Genomic DNA, 15425 nt, shown 5'->3' with positions numbered 1-15425 from the left:
TGATGGATGTTAACTAGACTTAACTGTGATCATTTCACAATATATACAAATAGCAAATCAGTATGTTGTACACCTGAAACTAATGTTAAAAAAAAAAAGAGTAGCTCCTTTTGGCCCCACACCCTCCACCAGCAATTAAAAACAGTATTTACTTTCATTTACAAAGGGATAGATCTTGAGCTATACCAGGAGAAATATAACCCCTCGATATAGGCAGGGGCATCTTAATCTGTCGTATGTATTTGGCTTGGATATACTCTATCGAACCAACTCCCCCTACCATGTGTGCATGTGCATGCACACACTCACATGCTCCCTAGCCTACTTAATACTATGTCACCACTCATTGACTCCTCTCTTTCCATTACTGACACCAAGTTTTATTAACTACCTATTTCAGTCTGTCCACTTCTCTCTTCCTCACTGCCTGATCTTAATCTGAATATCTCAACTCAAATGAGACTTTACCACTGTGCCTGCCTCTGATTTTCCTCCTCCAAGCCAACCTAAACTACAACTGCGAGTGTCATTCCCTTATTTAAAACCTTCCAATGGCTTGCCATTGTCCTCAAAAGGAAACAGAAACTCTTTAAATTGATTTTCAGGGCTCTTCTATGATCTGGTCCATTTCATCTCCACTTCTCAACCCTTGTTCACCACCACCACTTACCATACACAATAATTTGTTTAAAGAATTTCATATACACAATTCTTCCAGGTCTGTGTATGTGTATGTTGTTTTTCCTGTCCCTAATACTCTCCCCCTCCTCCACACACCAATCCATCTTTCAGCTCCCAGCTTAAACGTCATTTTGAGCACTCTCATAGCCCACCTCATTTACCCCAGAAACAGTATTCATCATATTGTATAATTTTCTGATTACTTGTCCAAATCTTTCATTAGACTACAAACCAGTAGTCTAGTGCACCCAGAAGAGTGTTTGGCTCAACGATGGTATGCAAATATTCAGTAAATTAACAATTTTTTTTAAATGACACCTAATAATCACTTAAATTAGCTTCAGAACCCTCAATTTGGTTTCATGTAACCTGTAGGATTTTGCTTCTTCATTCTACCCCAACTTCAGCCCACAACCCTTACTTACCTATAGAGATGTGGTAGAGATTGCCACTAAAATCCATTCTCTCCTTGCGTAACTAGACCTGGCTGCCCAAGTAGAGACTATACTTCCCAGTGCCTCTTGCAGCTATATGTATTCATGTGACCAACCTACTGTCAAAAGAATGTGAGAAGTTATATAACTTATTTACTTAAAACGGCTTAGACTTCCAAAGCCCATCAATTCAGGGGCTAAAATGAAAACAACTGAGTAATCTCAGAAGCCATATTTTGAAAACAGCAAAGTCAGTTAGAGCCCAGGTCCTTGAAAGACTGCATGGAGGACAGCACAGGACAATTAAGTGGTGAGAAATGTGCTTGCCTTATCAGAGCCATCACATCTTGGGGTCTCTTTGTTACAACTATAACTACTATAAGGCCTAATACACAGGATACAGAAAGGCACGTGAAATGGGAGACTTCAGATTTTCAGAAAAACTACATAGACCGAATAAAATAAAGATTAAAATTTCCAATATCAAAAACAGATTACGAACCAAGAGTCATATAAACACAGAAACTAGTAATTTTTGAAACTAGTTAAAAATATCTTCCTTAATGAGAAAGAATTGATATGTTGGGACTTCCCTGGTGGCGCAGTGGTTAAGAATCCGTCTGCCAATGCAGGGGACATGGGTTCAAGCTCTGGTCCGGGAAGATCCCACATGCCGCAGAGCAACTAAGCCCGTGCCCCACAACCACTGAGGCTGCACTCTAGAGCCCGCAAGCCACAACTACTGAGCCCACGTGCCACAACTACTGAAGCTCACGTGCTTAGAGCTCATGCTCCGCAACAAGAGAAGCCACCGCAATGAGAAGCCCGCGCACCACAACAAAGAGCGGCCCCCACTCACTGCAACTAGAGAAAGCCCGGGCGCGGCAACAAAGACCCAACGCAGCCAAAAATAAATAAATGTGTGTGTGTGTGTGTGTGTGTGTGTGTACACACACACACACATATATATATATATAAAGAATTGATATGTTATCTGAGGCAAATTAACGAAATCAGCAGGTAAAAACAATACGAAAGAGACAAGGAAAAAGAACTTACATGTCTGTGGTGCCCATAGGTCATGTGCAGCTATAAGTCAGCAACTAGGGTGACTGCCATTCTACATGCAACTTCTTATCCCAAGAAAAGCTAGCCCAAGGATAATGGGACAAATGATAGACAACAGATCACAAACCAACTTCAGAGGTCACAGACCAGGACCAGGCAGCTCAAAGACAAAATGAGCAGATTCTGTACTTAAAAAACATGCCCTGCTCATATGGAAATAAATGCCTAACAGAATGAAGATTTTGAAAGATTTCTGAAGACTTAAAAATTTTAAAGATTTTATGGGGGACTTCCCTCGTGGTCCAGCGGTTAAGAATCCGCCTTCCAATGCAGGGGAAGCAGGTTCGATCCCTGGTCGGGGAACTAAGATCCCACATGCTGCGGAGCAACTAAGCCCGTGCACCGCAGCTACTGAGCCTGTGGCGCTACAACTAGAGAGAAGTCCACGCGCTGCAGCGAAGAGCCCGCACGCTGCATTGAAAGATCCAGTATGCCGCAACGAAGATCCTGGGTGCCGCAACTAAGACCCAATGCAGCAAAATAAATTAAAAAAAAAAAAAATCTGTAAAGATTTTGAGAGTAATGATAAAAATGACCGAGAAAACTTAAAAAAAAAAAGGCTCTGTCACCCTCCTTACAAAGAAGCTACTTCAAGATCCCTTAGGTTCTCAGAAAAGAATGGCCACTGGCAAGGAGACAAAACAAATGTATTAGAATTCCATGGCCACATTTATCTATTTCAGGGCCAGCACAAAAATACCTACTAAAAGCAGAACCTCTTTTTAAAATTTTTCCAATGGTGAGTAGAAGCTTAAGAGCCCCAGTTTTTCATGGGTTCAGATGCTGACTCTTACCACTTACTGGGTGTCATGACTCTGGGTAAATTATTTAACCTCTCTGGGGTTCAAGTTTTCTTACCAGTAAAGGGATATCCCAACTCCTTTGACACCATTCAATAAAACTGCAATGGTTTAACAAAATAAATCATGTATTTATTTATGGCAAGCACTGTACTAAGAAGCCATTATTACTGTACCTGTTTATACTTTCACTCCAATGGGGTTTTGTACTTTGTTTTTTAGATAACATTTATAGTTGACACTGATTTTGAAGCAGTTACAAGTTTCCTTTAAGTTAGGAACCTAACTTAAACCTGAGTTTAAGACTCAACTACTGAGCCTGCACTCTAGAGCCCGCGAGTCACAACTACTGAGCCCGCATGCCACAACTACTGAAGCCTGTGCGTCTAGAGCCTGTGCTCCGCAACAAGAGGCCACCGCAATGAGAGGCCCGCGTGCCACAATGAAGAGTAGCCCCCGCTCACCGCAACTAGACAGAAAGCCCATGCGCAGCAACGAAGACCCAATGCAGCCAATAAATAAATAATAAAACTACTAAAAAAAGAAAAAAAAAAAAGCCATTACTAGACTTCCCTGGTGGTCCAGTGGTTAAGATTCTGCACTTCCACTGCAGGGAGTGTGGGCTCCATCCCTGGTCAGTGAAGTTCCACATGCCATGTGGTGTGGCCAGAAAAAAAAAAACCCCAAAACCATCACTTGCCCAGGTTTTGAAATTCAATTTCAAATTGTATTTGCTGTTTCCTACTCCAATTTATCCTTCTAGATAAGGGGGGTCAGCAAACTTTTCTGTAAGGAAAGGAATAATCAGTAAATATTTTAGGCTTTGCAGGACTTATGTCACAACTACTCAAGTCTGCCATTGTAGTGCAAAAGCAGCCAGAGACAATATATAAACAAATGGGAATGGCTAATCCAATAAAACTACAAAAACAGGCAGTGGGTCTTAGTTTGCCAACCCCTGTTCCAGATGATATGCAGGATTCAGAGAAAATGGAAAAGGTAATTAGATATTCGAATAATTAGGAGAAAGTGTTTTTCTTTTTATATCTCCAGTATTTGACAGTTACAAAATATGCACATGCTGCTATCCCTAAGGTTAACACTAAAAAAGTTAGCCACGTTTAATATCTAAACTTTTCAAACTAAAAGGATCAATCACATTTAAATTTAAGCCTTTAGGGCTTCCCTGGTGGCGCAGTGGTTAAGAATCCGCCTGCCAATGCAGGGGACACAGATTTAAGCCCTGGTCCAGGAAGATCCCACATGCTGTGGAGCAACTAAGCCTGTGAGCCACAACTACTGAGCCCACGTGCCACAACTACTGAAGCCCGTGTGCCTAGAGCCCATGCTCCACAACAAGAGAAGCCACCACAATGAGAAGCCCGCGCACTACAACGAAGAGCAGCCCCCGCTCGCCGCAACTAGAGAAAGCTCGTGTGTAGCAACAAAGACCCAATGCAGCCAAAAATAAATAAATAAATTTATTAAAAAAAAATAATAATTTAAGCCTTTAGTAGAACCATTAGCCTGAAGTATCTTAATAATTGGAAGAATATGAGATTCATTTATAAGTTAGAAGTTTAAATTACAAATATATAAATAATTACTATTTTGAGAAAAACAAGTAGAGAGAGGCAGATTTCAGAAAGCACAACCCAAGGAAAATACAAGACCACCAATCATGAAAGAGGTTTTACCATTTACAATTACCCTACTTGGAAAATACTTTGCTAAGAAATAAAGTAGTAAACATAGTTGGTTTTAAAGTAATGACTTTATTAATAAATATACATCCATATGATGATGTAGATACAAATCATGAACACTACTCCACTCCCATACACATAATTGCACACGAGTAGCTCAAGTTCATGGACATAAAAACATACACAGTATCTATTCAGACTTTTTACAGCAGAGAACAGCGTGCTTATATCAGTTAACTGGTAATTATTTTCTCCATAATTACCTGTGGAAAAAGGAAACTGTGAAACTCAAAGAATCAAAGTGGTCTGATTACTATAAATCACACACTTGATTTACTATAGCATTAAATTTTCCAAAAATTAAATACATTATTTGTGAGAGCACAGATTTATCTACTTGGGAGTAGGGGGGAAAAGCAAAGGAAAGATTTAGATACATCCTAGAGTTTAATAGCATATAGTTAAGCTATAATAAAAACAAAAACATAATAGCATCAAAATATCTTATGTTCAAGGGAAAAAACATTTTGAACTGTTGTGAATTCTTATATTGATATTTTACTATAAAGGGATCATGAAATTTTACTGCATATATAGACAATGACTGGCAGAGTAGCAGTTATTGTCAATATCCCCTGAATTGTTCTTTTAAAGCTTCTTAGAATATAAAAGAGAAACTTTTTTTTTCTTTAGCTCATACACTGGTTTTTCTTACATTGGATGAATCACCTTTAACCTAATAAATGGATCCAGATAATTTTTTTTCCTCCTTAATTCAAAGAAACGCTATTCTTATTCCATGAAAATATACACGTAAATTCACACAAACATTAGTTTGGAATGAATATTACTTTTACTACTTTAACAGATGTTTCTTTTAAAAAGTAAATAAAAAATATAAAGAATTTTTTAGTCTAACTGAAATACTGATTTTTAAAACATCCCCAAATATTAAAAATTAATCACTTATTTTCTTCCAATACACTGTGCTAGCATTTTTTTAAATATCCAGTGCAAAACTCCAAAGATAGTATCAAAATCATCCCATGCTAAAGATTAGTTATGCAAGGTTATAGCTGTCAAAAAATGAAAGTTTCTTCTGTATTAGCTCCTAATTTGTTAATATAAGAATAAATAAGGCATGTTAAAATATTTTTTAAAGAAAAAAGTAAAGCAAACTTACTTGAAGAGCAGATCATTTTCTGACCAAAGTTTTAATATAGAATAGTGAAACCTATTTTGTGAAGAACAGAATTACACAATATAAAATTACTAATTTACCTTTCAAGGAACAATCATACAGTGGGAGGAAAAGGCCAGTTTTCCCCAACTGATTATATTAAAGTATAGGCAATTGTTTAACATGCTATTTCAGTGTTTATCATGACAAGAGACAGTGTTACAAAAGATGCACAATGTAGTCTTTATAGAGAAGTAAAAATATTTTGTATTTTAAGACTTCATTCATGTTATCATTTAGATGTCTTTCTCTTCACCATGGCACCAACAAACTGTTCACAAGAAGAAAAGGAAGTGGAATCAGGAGATGCTCATCAACATACAGATCTAATACTCCAGGTAACGACTCACATGAACACAGAAAATTCAGCTTTTTAAATGATGTTATCCATTCACAAAAGTAGCCATTCGCCCCCCTTTTTTTCCTGGGACATAGCTCCTGATGTTAATAAACACTGTTATGAACATACTTCCTTTAGCTGATTTCACCATTTCATTAACTTGTATATAAGATTCATTATACATTAACACACCTGCTTTATCTTCTGACACACAGCACAGCACCACTGAGTAGATGTGCTGGAGGATGGAGAAAGGGGGAGGGGAATGAATGTAGAAAAAGGCAGGGAGAAAGAGCATGTATAATAAAATCAGGAAAGCAAATAAACTGAAAGGGAAATGTCAAATGGGCGTACTACAAAACACAACCTGCAACCAAACCCTTGACAATGATATATATAGTTCCATGGAAGAACATTTAATTAAACAACTGTTTTCAGGAATTCAAAACAGGATTTCTAAGCAGCCAACTGCTGAACATCATCTTGAGAAACAACTAAATGACAGATACATAATAAAAGTGGATGGATGAACATATGAATAAAGATGTAAGCATCTGTGTGTGTCAGAAGTTATACTGTTCTAAGTAAATTATTTTAAAAGTTTTATATTTTAAGCTTCTGCAAGAAGAAACTCTTGTAGCAATTTAGCTGCCAGAATGTTACAACTGATTATGTAGTCATCCAACATTGTTCTCTATGGTTTGTGCAAAGCTAAAATTGTTGAGGTCACTGTCTTAGATGCCAGTGCACACACAGTCCCCACATACAATGCAACACCTCTTACTGTAAAGAGCAGCATAAAGTCCAGCTCATTGTGTCAGGCATCACTGGAACACCTGAAGGCTTGCTGCTTTTTTCCTGATAAAAAAGGTATGAAACATGACATCCATTTGCAGTCAGAGTCTGCAGTAACTGAGAGCAAGCCCAAACAACACAGTATGTGCCCTTTTAAAATTTTAATTATTTTAAAAGTTTTGGAGTCCTGCAAATCTACATTATAATCTCAAAGGCATTTAAGCTCACAAATACATACATTGTAACGTTCAGTGGAATTTTTTTTTCCAAATCCAAAGTTTATAATAGTTTATTTTATTTAGAACAAACTCAGAATAAATAAAATGTATATTAACAAAGAATATTACTTTCAGAAAGAGGGAAGAGAGATATCCCCCTGTCCCTTCTATTCGTATCTACGTACTACGTTTTTTTCTTTCCTATCTATTTTGCTTCTAAAGCAAACACTGTCAGAAAAAACTTTATTTTGAACGAAGTGGTCTCACTAGAGCCACCATGAGATTTTTAATTAAACTAACCAACATATTTTTTACATGTTTCATGCATAGATGGATTCCTATATACTTTTTAATATTTGGGTTCTGACAGTCAGAAAACTACATTTTGTTTATACCAGTTTTATGGTCTACCATTCAATTTTTGTCCTTTGGTAGATACAGACCTGAAACCACAGTAACTGCTAATGCAATGGGACAATTTATCAGAAAAAACTAAAAAATATTCTTAATAAATGAACATTAATAAGTGTTTTAAGCACAATGCTTTAAAACTAAGTATATGAAAGACAAAATGTAGTAACTACAGCAACATGCAGACCTTAAGAATATTTCTTTTCCTATTATATTAAATATGCTATTCTCAGAATGCACTGTAGTCAATATTTCACCAAAAATGTAATGTGCAGTTTTTATTAAAAAGTTTATTTTTTTTGTAAATATGAATTGTTTGTAGTGTTTCGTATACATGCTCTTAGGCAATTAAAAAATACACAACCTAACATGGCTGAAAGGCAAACACTGAAGAATTTTTAAAGGAATAATAGTTAAATCAATTAATGCCATGTAGATCAATAAATAGGAAGCTGCTTAAACCTAGAACATTAAAAATAAGATTTTTAACATATGAAATCTAAATAAATGCCAAAGCATACAAATGTGTGTCTTGTCTCATGAACATGTTACAAAAAACCTCACAGCCACTACCTCAAGTAATCCTGAATCATTAGTTTGCTTTGTTCCATCAGTTAAAAATACCGTCGACATTATCTTTATTATATTGTAAGCTTACTTCACAAACTAATAGGTATAATGGTTTCAGTTGTTTAGCACATGAAGCATCTATTTAGAATGACCCAAAAGTAGTAATGAGACACAACCATAACTCTTAAAGGAAAAGCAAAAATGATTTAGATAGGTGTTACACTTGAACCTATGTACAAATACAATACCACTGCTATGCCCTGAGTGCATCTGTCAGCATATGACAGTTTCTGAGCAAAAGCAGGAAAAAAAAAAATCAAATGGGAAAACAAATTTGGAAAGCCCAGGCCATAAAATCATGTATGTCAAAATAAAACCAAGAAGCTTTGGGATTATTCACAATCTTCCTTCTAAACCTGGCCCTCCTTTCCTGCCTCATTCACTCATTGGGTGGCTTGATTTCGCTGCTGGTTTCCTCTACGCCATGAACTGCTCTACCATGCATCATAGGGTAAGGAAAAGCAGCAGTCCCACAGCCATAACCAAGATCGGCAAGACGGGATAGAGCTTTAATGCTACCTGGAGGTCTCCCTGGGCTGACTTTGTATCCCGCAGCTTTAGTTGTACCCAAAGGTCTGCCTGGACTTGTCTTAAATCCAGCCGCTTTGGTGGTTCCCAGGGGTCTGCCCGTGCTGGTCCGGTATCCTGCTGATTTGGTGGTTCCTGAAGGCCGGCCACGCTTACCAGATCGGTTGAGATTTTTCTTTTTCTTTAGTTCATCTTTTATCTCTATGCTTCTGCCACTTGTAGTCTGCAAGTGTGTTTCATTTAATGGGTCTTGCCTCTGACAAGCCATTGGTTTGTGGCTGACTGTGTGGCTGTATTTGTTTTGCTGGGAGGAATATATGTCAAACTGATCAGCAGCTCTCATGGCATCTTCACTGAGGCAGGAAGGTTTGCCAGGCCCACAAAAAGCTGGATTACTGCTGGCAACGGGATGCATCATTTTCTACCAAAAATAAAAGACAAATATGCATAAATACACATATACAAATATATATCTGTATGACAGCATTTAGTGGGAAAACAGTCTGTCTTCCAACAACTATGCAGGCTCTCTAAAATTAGCTGACAGGCAGGACTCCAGACCACTTATAAACAAACACACATCAGCAGAGTCAGATACTTTTTTTTTTCTCAATTTAATCACTGGCAGGCACAAATGCCATGCAAGATAACTCTAGTACTGATTTTGTAGTTATAATGTTCTCTACTTAGGAATTAGATTCTAAGTGTGTACATGAAATGTTACATTTTGTAGGCTCTTTTCTTCTAGACTACTAAATCCTAAAAAGATAATAATAAAGACAAGCATTGTTATTAACATGATTCTTTTTTTTTCCTTTCTTAAGTTTCCCTAGCATTCTTAGAATGTCTTCCTTGGGCCTTTCATTATGTTTCCCACATGTATACTTCTGAACTGGCCAGTTTTCACAAGGTGGACACTTCCTTATCATTATCATCATTTATTATTTATACAGAATCCTGAGTGTATGTTACACTTCACAAAAGATAGAATGTACCAAGGAAAGAACACAATCTGTTGGCCAAAGGTACTGACTCCCTTTAAACTATTCTATCCAAACAGGAGGCAATAACAACATAAAGGGTAAACAAAGGTTTCCATTAGCTAAAATAAGTGAACATTTATACAAACTACAGAGACTTATACTACAAAAATATGTGTAACAATCATAATAAAATACTTTCTTTTTTTTTTTTTTTAATTTATTTATGGCTGTGTTGGGTCTTCGTTTCTGTGCGAGGGCTTTCTCTAGTTGTGGCAAGTGGGGGCCACTCTTCATCGCGGTGCGCGGGCCTCTCATTATCGCGGCTCTCTTGTTGCGGAGCACAGGCTCCAGACGCGCAGGCTCAGTAGTTGTGGCTCACGGGCCCAGTTGCTCCGCGGCATGTGGGATCTTCCCAGACCAGGGCTCGAACCCGTGTCCCCTGCATTGGCAGGCAGATTCTCAACCACTGCGCCACCAGGGAAGCCCCACTTTCTATTTTTAAAGTGGGGTTATCAAGACAAAAAGTTGAATGTGCAACACTGCTTTCTCCCTTGACCATAAATAATGATGTGGATCTTCTTCCCTTACAAGAGCTCTGTGGCTTTTAACAAACAGTCCAAACTCTCTATCTGTGAAGACATCCCTGTGAATTGTTTCTCTATTTAGCCATATCATTTAGACACACAGAAAATGAGAGTCTATACAGACTACAGTGTTATATTTCAATAAAGTAAAAAACAAAAAAAACAAAACAACCACATGGGTTCCAATTCATATTTCGAAAGAGTCACAAATGTATACAAAGGTCCAGCCCCAAGCTGTTAGACGTTCGCCTGCACCTTTCATAAATGTAAAATTGTACCAAAACCTCAGTTATGAAAATAGTTACTCCCAGAGGCTAAGAACAGATAATCAATGTGAGCCAAAACCACTGCAAATTTATTTCAGTTATAAAGGTAAAAGGAAATGAAGTCAAAGAACTGAATTCAATTACATTACTAAATATTTGCTGAGAATCAACAGATATAGAGCCACTGGCCAGCTAGCTTAAAGTCTTAACTATGAAGGAAAAACATTTACAATGAGAAGCTACTTGTTTATGGCAGAAGCCTTATAGACTTGAAAACATAAAACAAGAGTGAGCTAAACATAAATATTAAATGGAGTGATTCATCACTTATTCCCCAAGGATAGAGAATGAGTTTATATCACTTCATTTGCTCAAATCCTAATTTCAGATGAGAAGTAAGAAGAGATCATCAAGATGTGTTCCAAGTGTAATGATATTAGCTGAGAGTTTTTTGAGATTTTTCTACGTGCCAGGTAATAAGTTTGGCACTTTGCACATTATCTGACTTAATCATCACTACAATTCAACTCTATGGGGAACATACTATTAGCTCTGTTTTACAGAAACTGAGGCAGGAACTTTAAGCAACTTGCCAGGGTCACACATTAGGAAATGGTAAAGCCAAATACAAATTCAGATAATCTGACTTCAGAACCAACCGGGGTTCTCAACAGCACCACTATCATTTGAGTCAGATAATTCTTTAGGGTGGGGGCGGGTGGAGGATGGGGTTGTCCTGTGCATTTTAAGATGCTTAGCAGCATCCCTGGCGTCTACCCACTCCACCCTCTTGATGTCAGTAGCTACACCCTCCTCTTTACCCTCCCAATCTGTGACAACCAAAATATTCTCCAGACATTGCCAAATATTCCTTGGGGGGCAAAATCTGCCACCTATCATGAGAATCACTCAGCTATACTAAAATGAAAACAGAAAACTCAATTTCAAATACTCCTGTTGGTCTTCCCTGGTGGCACAGTGGTTAAGAATTCACCTGCCAATGCAGGGGACACAGGTTCGAGCCCTGGCCCGGGAAGATCCCACATGCCGTGGAGCAACTAAGTCCAGGTGCCACAACTACTGAGCCTGCGCTCTAGAGCCCGTGAGCCACAACTACTGAAGCCCACGTGCCTAGAGTTCGTGCTCCGCAAGAAGAGAAGCCACCGCAATGAGAAGCCTGTGCACCGCAGCGAAGAGTAGCCCCCGCTCGCTGCAACTAGAGAAAGCCCGCGCACAGCAACAAAGACCTAACTCAGCCAAAAATAAATAAATAAATAAATTTATAAAAAAATAAAACACTCCTATTGAAGTTTTTATTCACCTCTTAAGCTCCTACCTCTCCAAATATCCATAAAATTCGTTGATAACTTCTCCAAATAATCATAAAACCGTTCTGTTGATAACCTCTCCAAATATCCACAGAACCTTTCTACTGATAACATCTACAACATCTAACTCAAATAGATTTGTTTTCCAAATTGAAGAAAAGCCAGCATTGGGATTTGTGAAGGGACCAACCACATTCCTCTCCCCTACAAGTTATAAACTAACTGAGAAATATACACAGGAATTAGATAGGAATCAAAATACTAGTTTATTGCCAATAAAACTAGACTAGAGACCACATGCAAATACGAAGAGAAACACACTCAGACCTTTGAGCAGATTATAAGAGAAAAAGTGATCACTTTTTCTTTCAGCCGTGCCCTGAGGCTTGGACCACACAGTGAAAGTGCCAAGAGTCTTAACCACTGGACTGTCAAGGAATTCCCAAAGTGATCCCTTTTTCAATTTTATTATTCAGAAATCACCCTGCTGGAAAACTCTAGTATAAAGAGATAGAAAGGTACCAGTTCTCTTCCACAAGTAGCACTGCCAGTAAAGGGAGAAAATGTTTTTTCCTATAATCTGTTTCAATGGTTTATAGCTCATGCCTTTTAAGTTCCTATCACTAACTTACCAAAACCTTCCCTCTGGACCTTACTTCCTTTAACTTCATTTTCTCTTAATATATCAGAACATTCACCATCTATTATCACCCAGGATATACAGTCTCAGCTTACATTATGTTAGGCTTTCAGAAGCAGATTCTGCCATATATCCTTTACTCAGACAACCAACACTGAAGAAAAACACACCACTTAAACAGTAGACCTGCAATTAAAAAAAAAAAAAAAATCCACCCATCTTCAACTACTTTAATCTTCTCCAGGAATTTATGAATTTGGTTTGTATTATGTTAATTAACTTCTGACACTGCTCACATTTATTGAGGACCAACTCCATGCAAAACACTATTCTAAGCATCAGGACACAAAATAGACAGGATTAAAGCTGTTAATCCCAGGGAAGACAGTAAAATACTGACTTAAAGAACATTTCTAAAGGGCAAGTCTTTCTATATGTTCTATATTTTCCTTCCCTGCTACCACCAAGAAATCAGTACAGTATTCTGCTTACTCAATTACGGATTAAGAAGCTAGACAAAAAATTTACTATGACTGTTACTCATGTAAATAGTTAACTAAAGGGGCTTCCCTGGTGGCTCAGTGGTTAAGAATCTGCCTGCCAATGCAGCAGACATGGGTTCGAGCCCTGGTCCAGGAAGATCCCACATGCCACGGAGCAACTAATCCCGTGCGCCACAACTACTGAGCCCGTACTCTAGAGCCGGCGTGCCACAAATACTGAAGCCCACGCGCCTAGAGCCCATGCTCCGCAACAAGAGAAGCCACTGCAATCAGAAGCCCGCACATAGCAACGAAGAGTAGCCCCCGCTCACCGCAACTAGAGAAAGCCCGCACGCAGCAACAAGGACCCAACACAGCCAAAAATAAATAAATAAGTAAATTTATTTTTTTTTAAAAAAGTTAACTGAAACAAGAAACAGAGCTAAAACCAATCCCTTTCTACTTTCAGGTGTCAACTTTTTAAGATGGGAGTCAGCACCATTAGATCCTTGTGTGCATAACCATCATACATAAACACACGCGCACACACAGGCAGGCGCATGCAGAATTTGTATGTTTGTATGCAGTATGTGCATATACAAGCATTCATCCTACATTTAATAACGCCTCCCTGGTTCCACCTCAGGGCTCGCCAGCTAACTGTTCTTTCTTGAAAGACTCTTTCCATACTATAGTACAGAGTTCATTGAAAGCATGCAGGCCACATTTCTCAATAGAGTCAGAATGAATACTACATTTTAGAAAGTTTGGGCTGAACGAAATCCAAGAATACAGAACTAGCAAAGGTTAATAATCTTTTAAAATAGTTCACTAAATATAAGGGAATCAACTAAGAGCTTCGATATATTTTAACTATGCCTAAATTAGAATTCTTAAAGCATATGCTAAAACTTGCCATCCCTGAAGCTGTTTTACTCTGTGTTTAACCACTGAAGTCTTTCCGTGAGCTGTTCTTTACGAAATAATTCCTTTTCCTTCTCCTGAATGTGGCAGTCATCACTATCAACATAAAGAACTATAACTATTTTTAGTAACTTCACAACGCATTCATTTTTAAACATGGAGAAAATCTTCCTTTCAAGAAAACCAAGTTCTGCTCTCTTCCGAGGGGCGAACACCACATAATTCTCAGAGGTTATTTCAGGTCATTTGACTTGTAACAACTAGCTAAAATCATATGCGATTTTATAATTCTAAATTAAAGTCCATTGGTGATCGACCTCAACCACTCAGAAAGTCTATTCAGCAAAGGCTAAAACAAATGCCAGTAGCGACGCATCCTGCCCCACCACGGAAAGTTTTGATACTAGGAGAGAACATAAATAACGGTCTTCTTTGTCTTCTTTCTACTCTTTTTTTTAATTGTGCCTCCACGGCGCAGTTTCCCCAGTGCCGGAATCCTTATTTGACAAGAGGCGTTTAAAAATGCATTACCTGTTGTGCCCGAAAGCGATTATTAATGTATCAGCAATAAGAACTTTGCAGAAAATACACGCCCACACTAGAGAGTGTTGTGAACCCTCTCCGATAATCATAACTGATAGCCCGCTGTCGTGCACCGGAGTTCTGCAAGCTGGTCAAGTCCACAGGCCACTCCATCTAGACGTCCATCTCGAAGCCGGCAAGCATTAATTTAAAGTGATGGCGGGGAGAACTGAGGATTCTGACCTCGCAAAGAAAAGAAAGGGTGACCCCTCCCCCCGCCGCAGGAGGAATTTCCCCCAAATAATGGCTTCAAGCCCGGAGAAGAGCAGGCTACGACCGGGGCCCCTCCTCTTGCTCTGGGCTAGGCCAGAGCCCCTTCTCAGGCGCGGGTCGGAGACCTCTTCTCACCAGCTGGCTAGGCCCTCATTCTGGCCCCCTCCTTGCCTTCTCCACGAGCACTCGCCGCCCCGACTCTGCTCCCGGCCAGTCTGACAAACCCCCGCGCGCCCACCTACCTCAGCCGCCAGAAGCCCGGCCCCTCAGCGCGCCCAGGGGCTGCCCATCGGCTGGGAACCTCACGCTGGCGCCGCTCTCTTCCCAGCCCGGCGCCTCTACACTGCGCGGAGAGCCCAAGACAGAAGAAAAAGCAGGCAGGGCGGCGGCAGCGGCGAAGCGGACGCTGGTTCCCAGCTCCGACCTCAGCCACCGCTCACAGTGCAGCACCGGACCGAGCAGGAAGAGGCCACCACAGCCCCGTGGAGCCAGGAGCGGCGTGCGCGAGCTCG

General features: G+C 39.3%; 1 protein-coding gene across 5 annotated transcripts; it reads right to left on the bottom strand.

Annotated features, from left to right (window-relative positions):
• Positions 1-4807: 4807 nt before the first annotated feature.
• On the bottom strand, positions 4808-15425 carry C2H5orf24 (chromosome 2 C5orf24 homolog). Of its 5 annotated transcripts, none has more exons than XM_068535919.1 (4): positions 15156-15425; positions 8903-9332; positions 7114-7187; positions 4808-6567 (listed from the first exon to the last, which is right to left on the bottom strand). In XM_068535919.1, the coding sequence occupies exons 2-3, from the start codon at positions 9327-9329 to the stop codon at positions 7147-7149; spliced, it is 468 nt and encodes a 155-aa protein (XP_068392020.1). In that variant the 5' UTR covers positions 9330-9332; positions 15156-15425; the 3' UTR covers positions 4808-6567; positions 7114-7146. The 5 variants fall into 5 exon arrangements, 4 of the variants coding, with proteins under 4 accessions (XP_068392020.1, XP_068392021.1, XP_068392019.1 ...); XM_068535920.1 differs by having other exon boundaries at positions 4808-6260; positions 15156-15424; XR_011073111.1 differs by having other exon boundaries at positions 7114-9332; positions 15156-15424.

Source organism: Eschrichtius robustus, chromosome 2 (assembly GCF_028021215.1).
Source record: "Eschrichtius robustus isolate mEscRob2 chromosome 2, mEscRob2.pri, whole genome shotgun sequence".
Taxonomy (NCBI): Eukaryota; Metazoa; Chordata; class Mammalia; order Artiodactyla; family Eschrichtiidae; genus Eschrichtius; species Eschrichtius robustus.
Note: the sequence above shows the minus strand (reverse complement) of the source record. Positions and strands in the feature narration are given on the sequence as shown.

Excerpts from the sequence above, each read along its gene's own strand:
- C2H5orf24 (XM_068535917.1), bottom strand. The coding sequence starts at position 9,329 with ATGATGCATCCCGTTGCCAGCAGTAATCCAGCTTTTTGTGGGCCTGGC.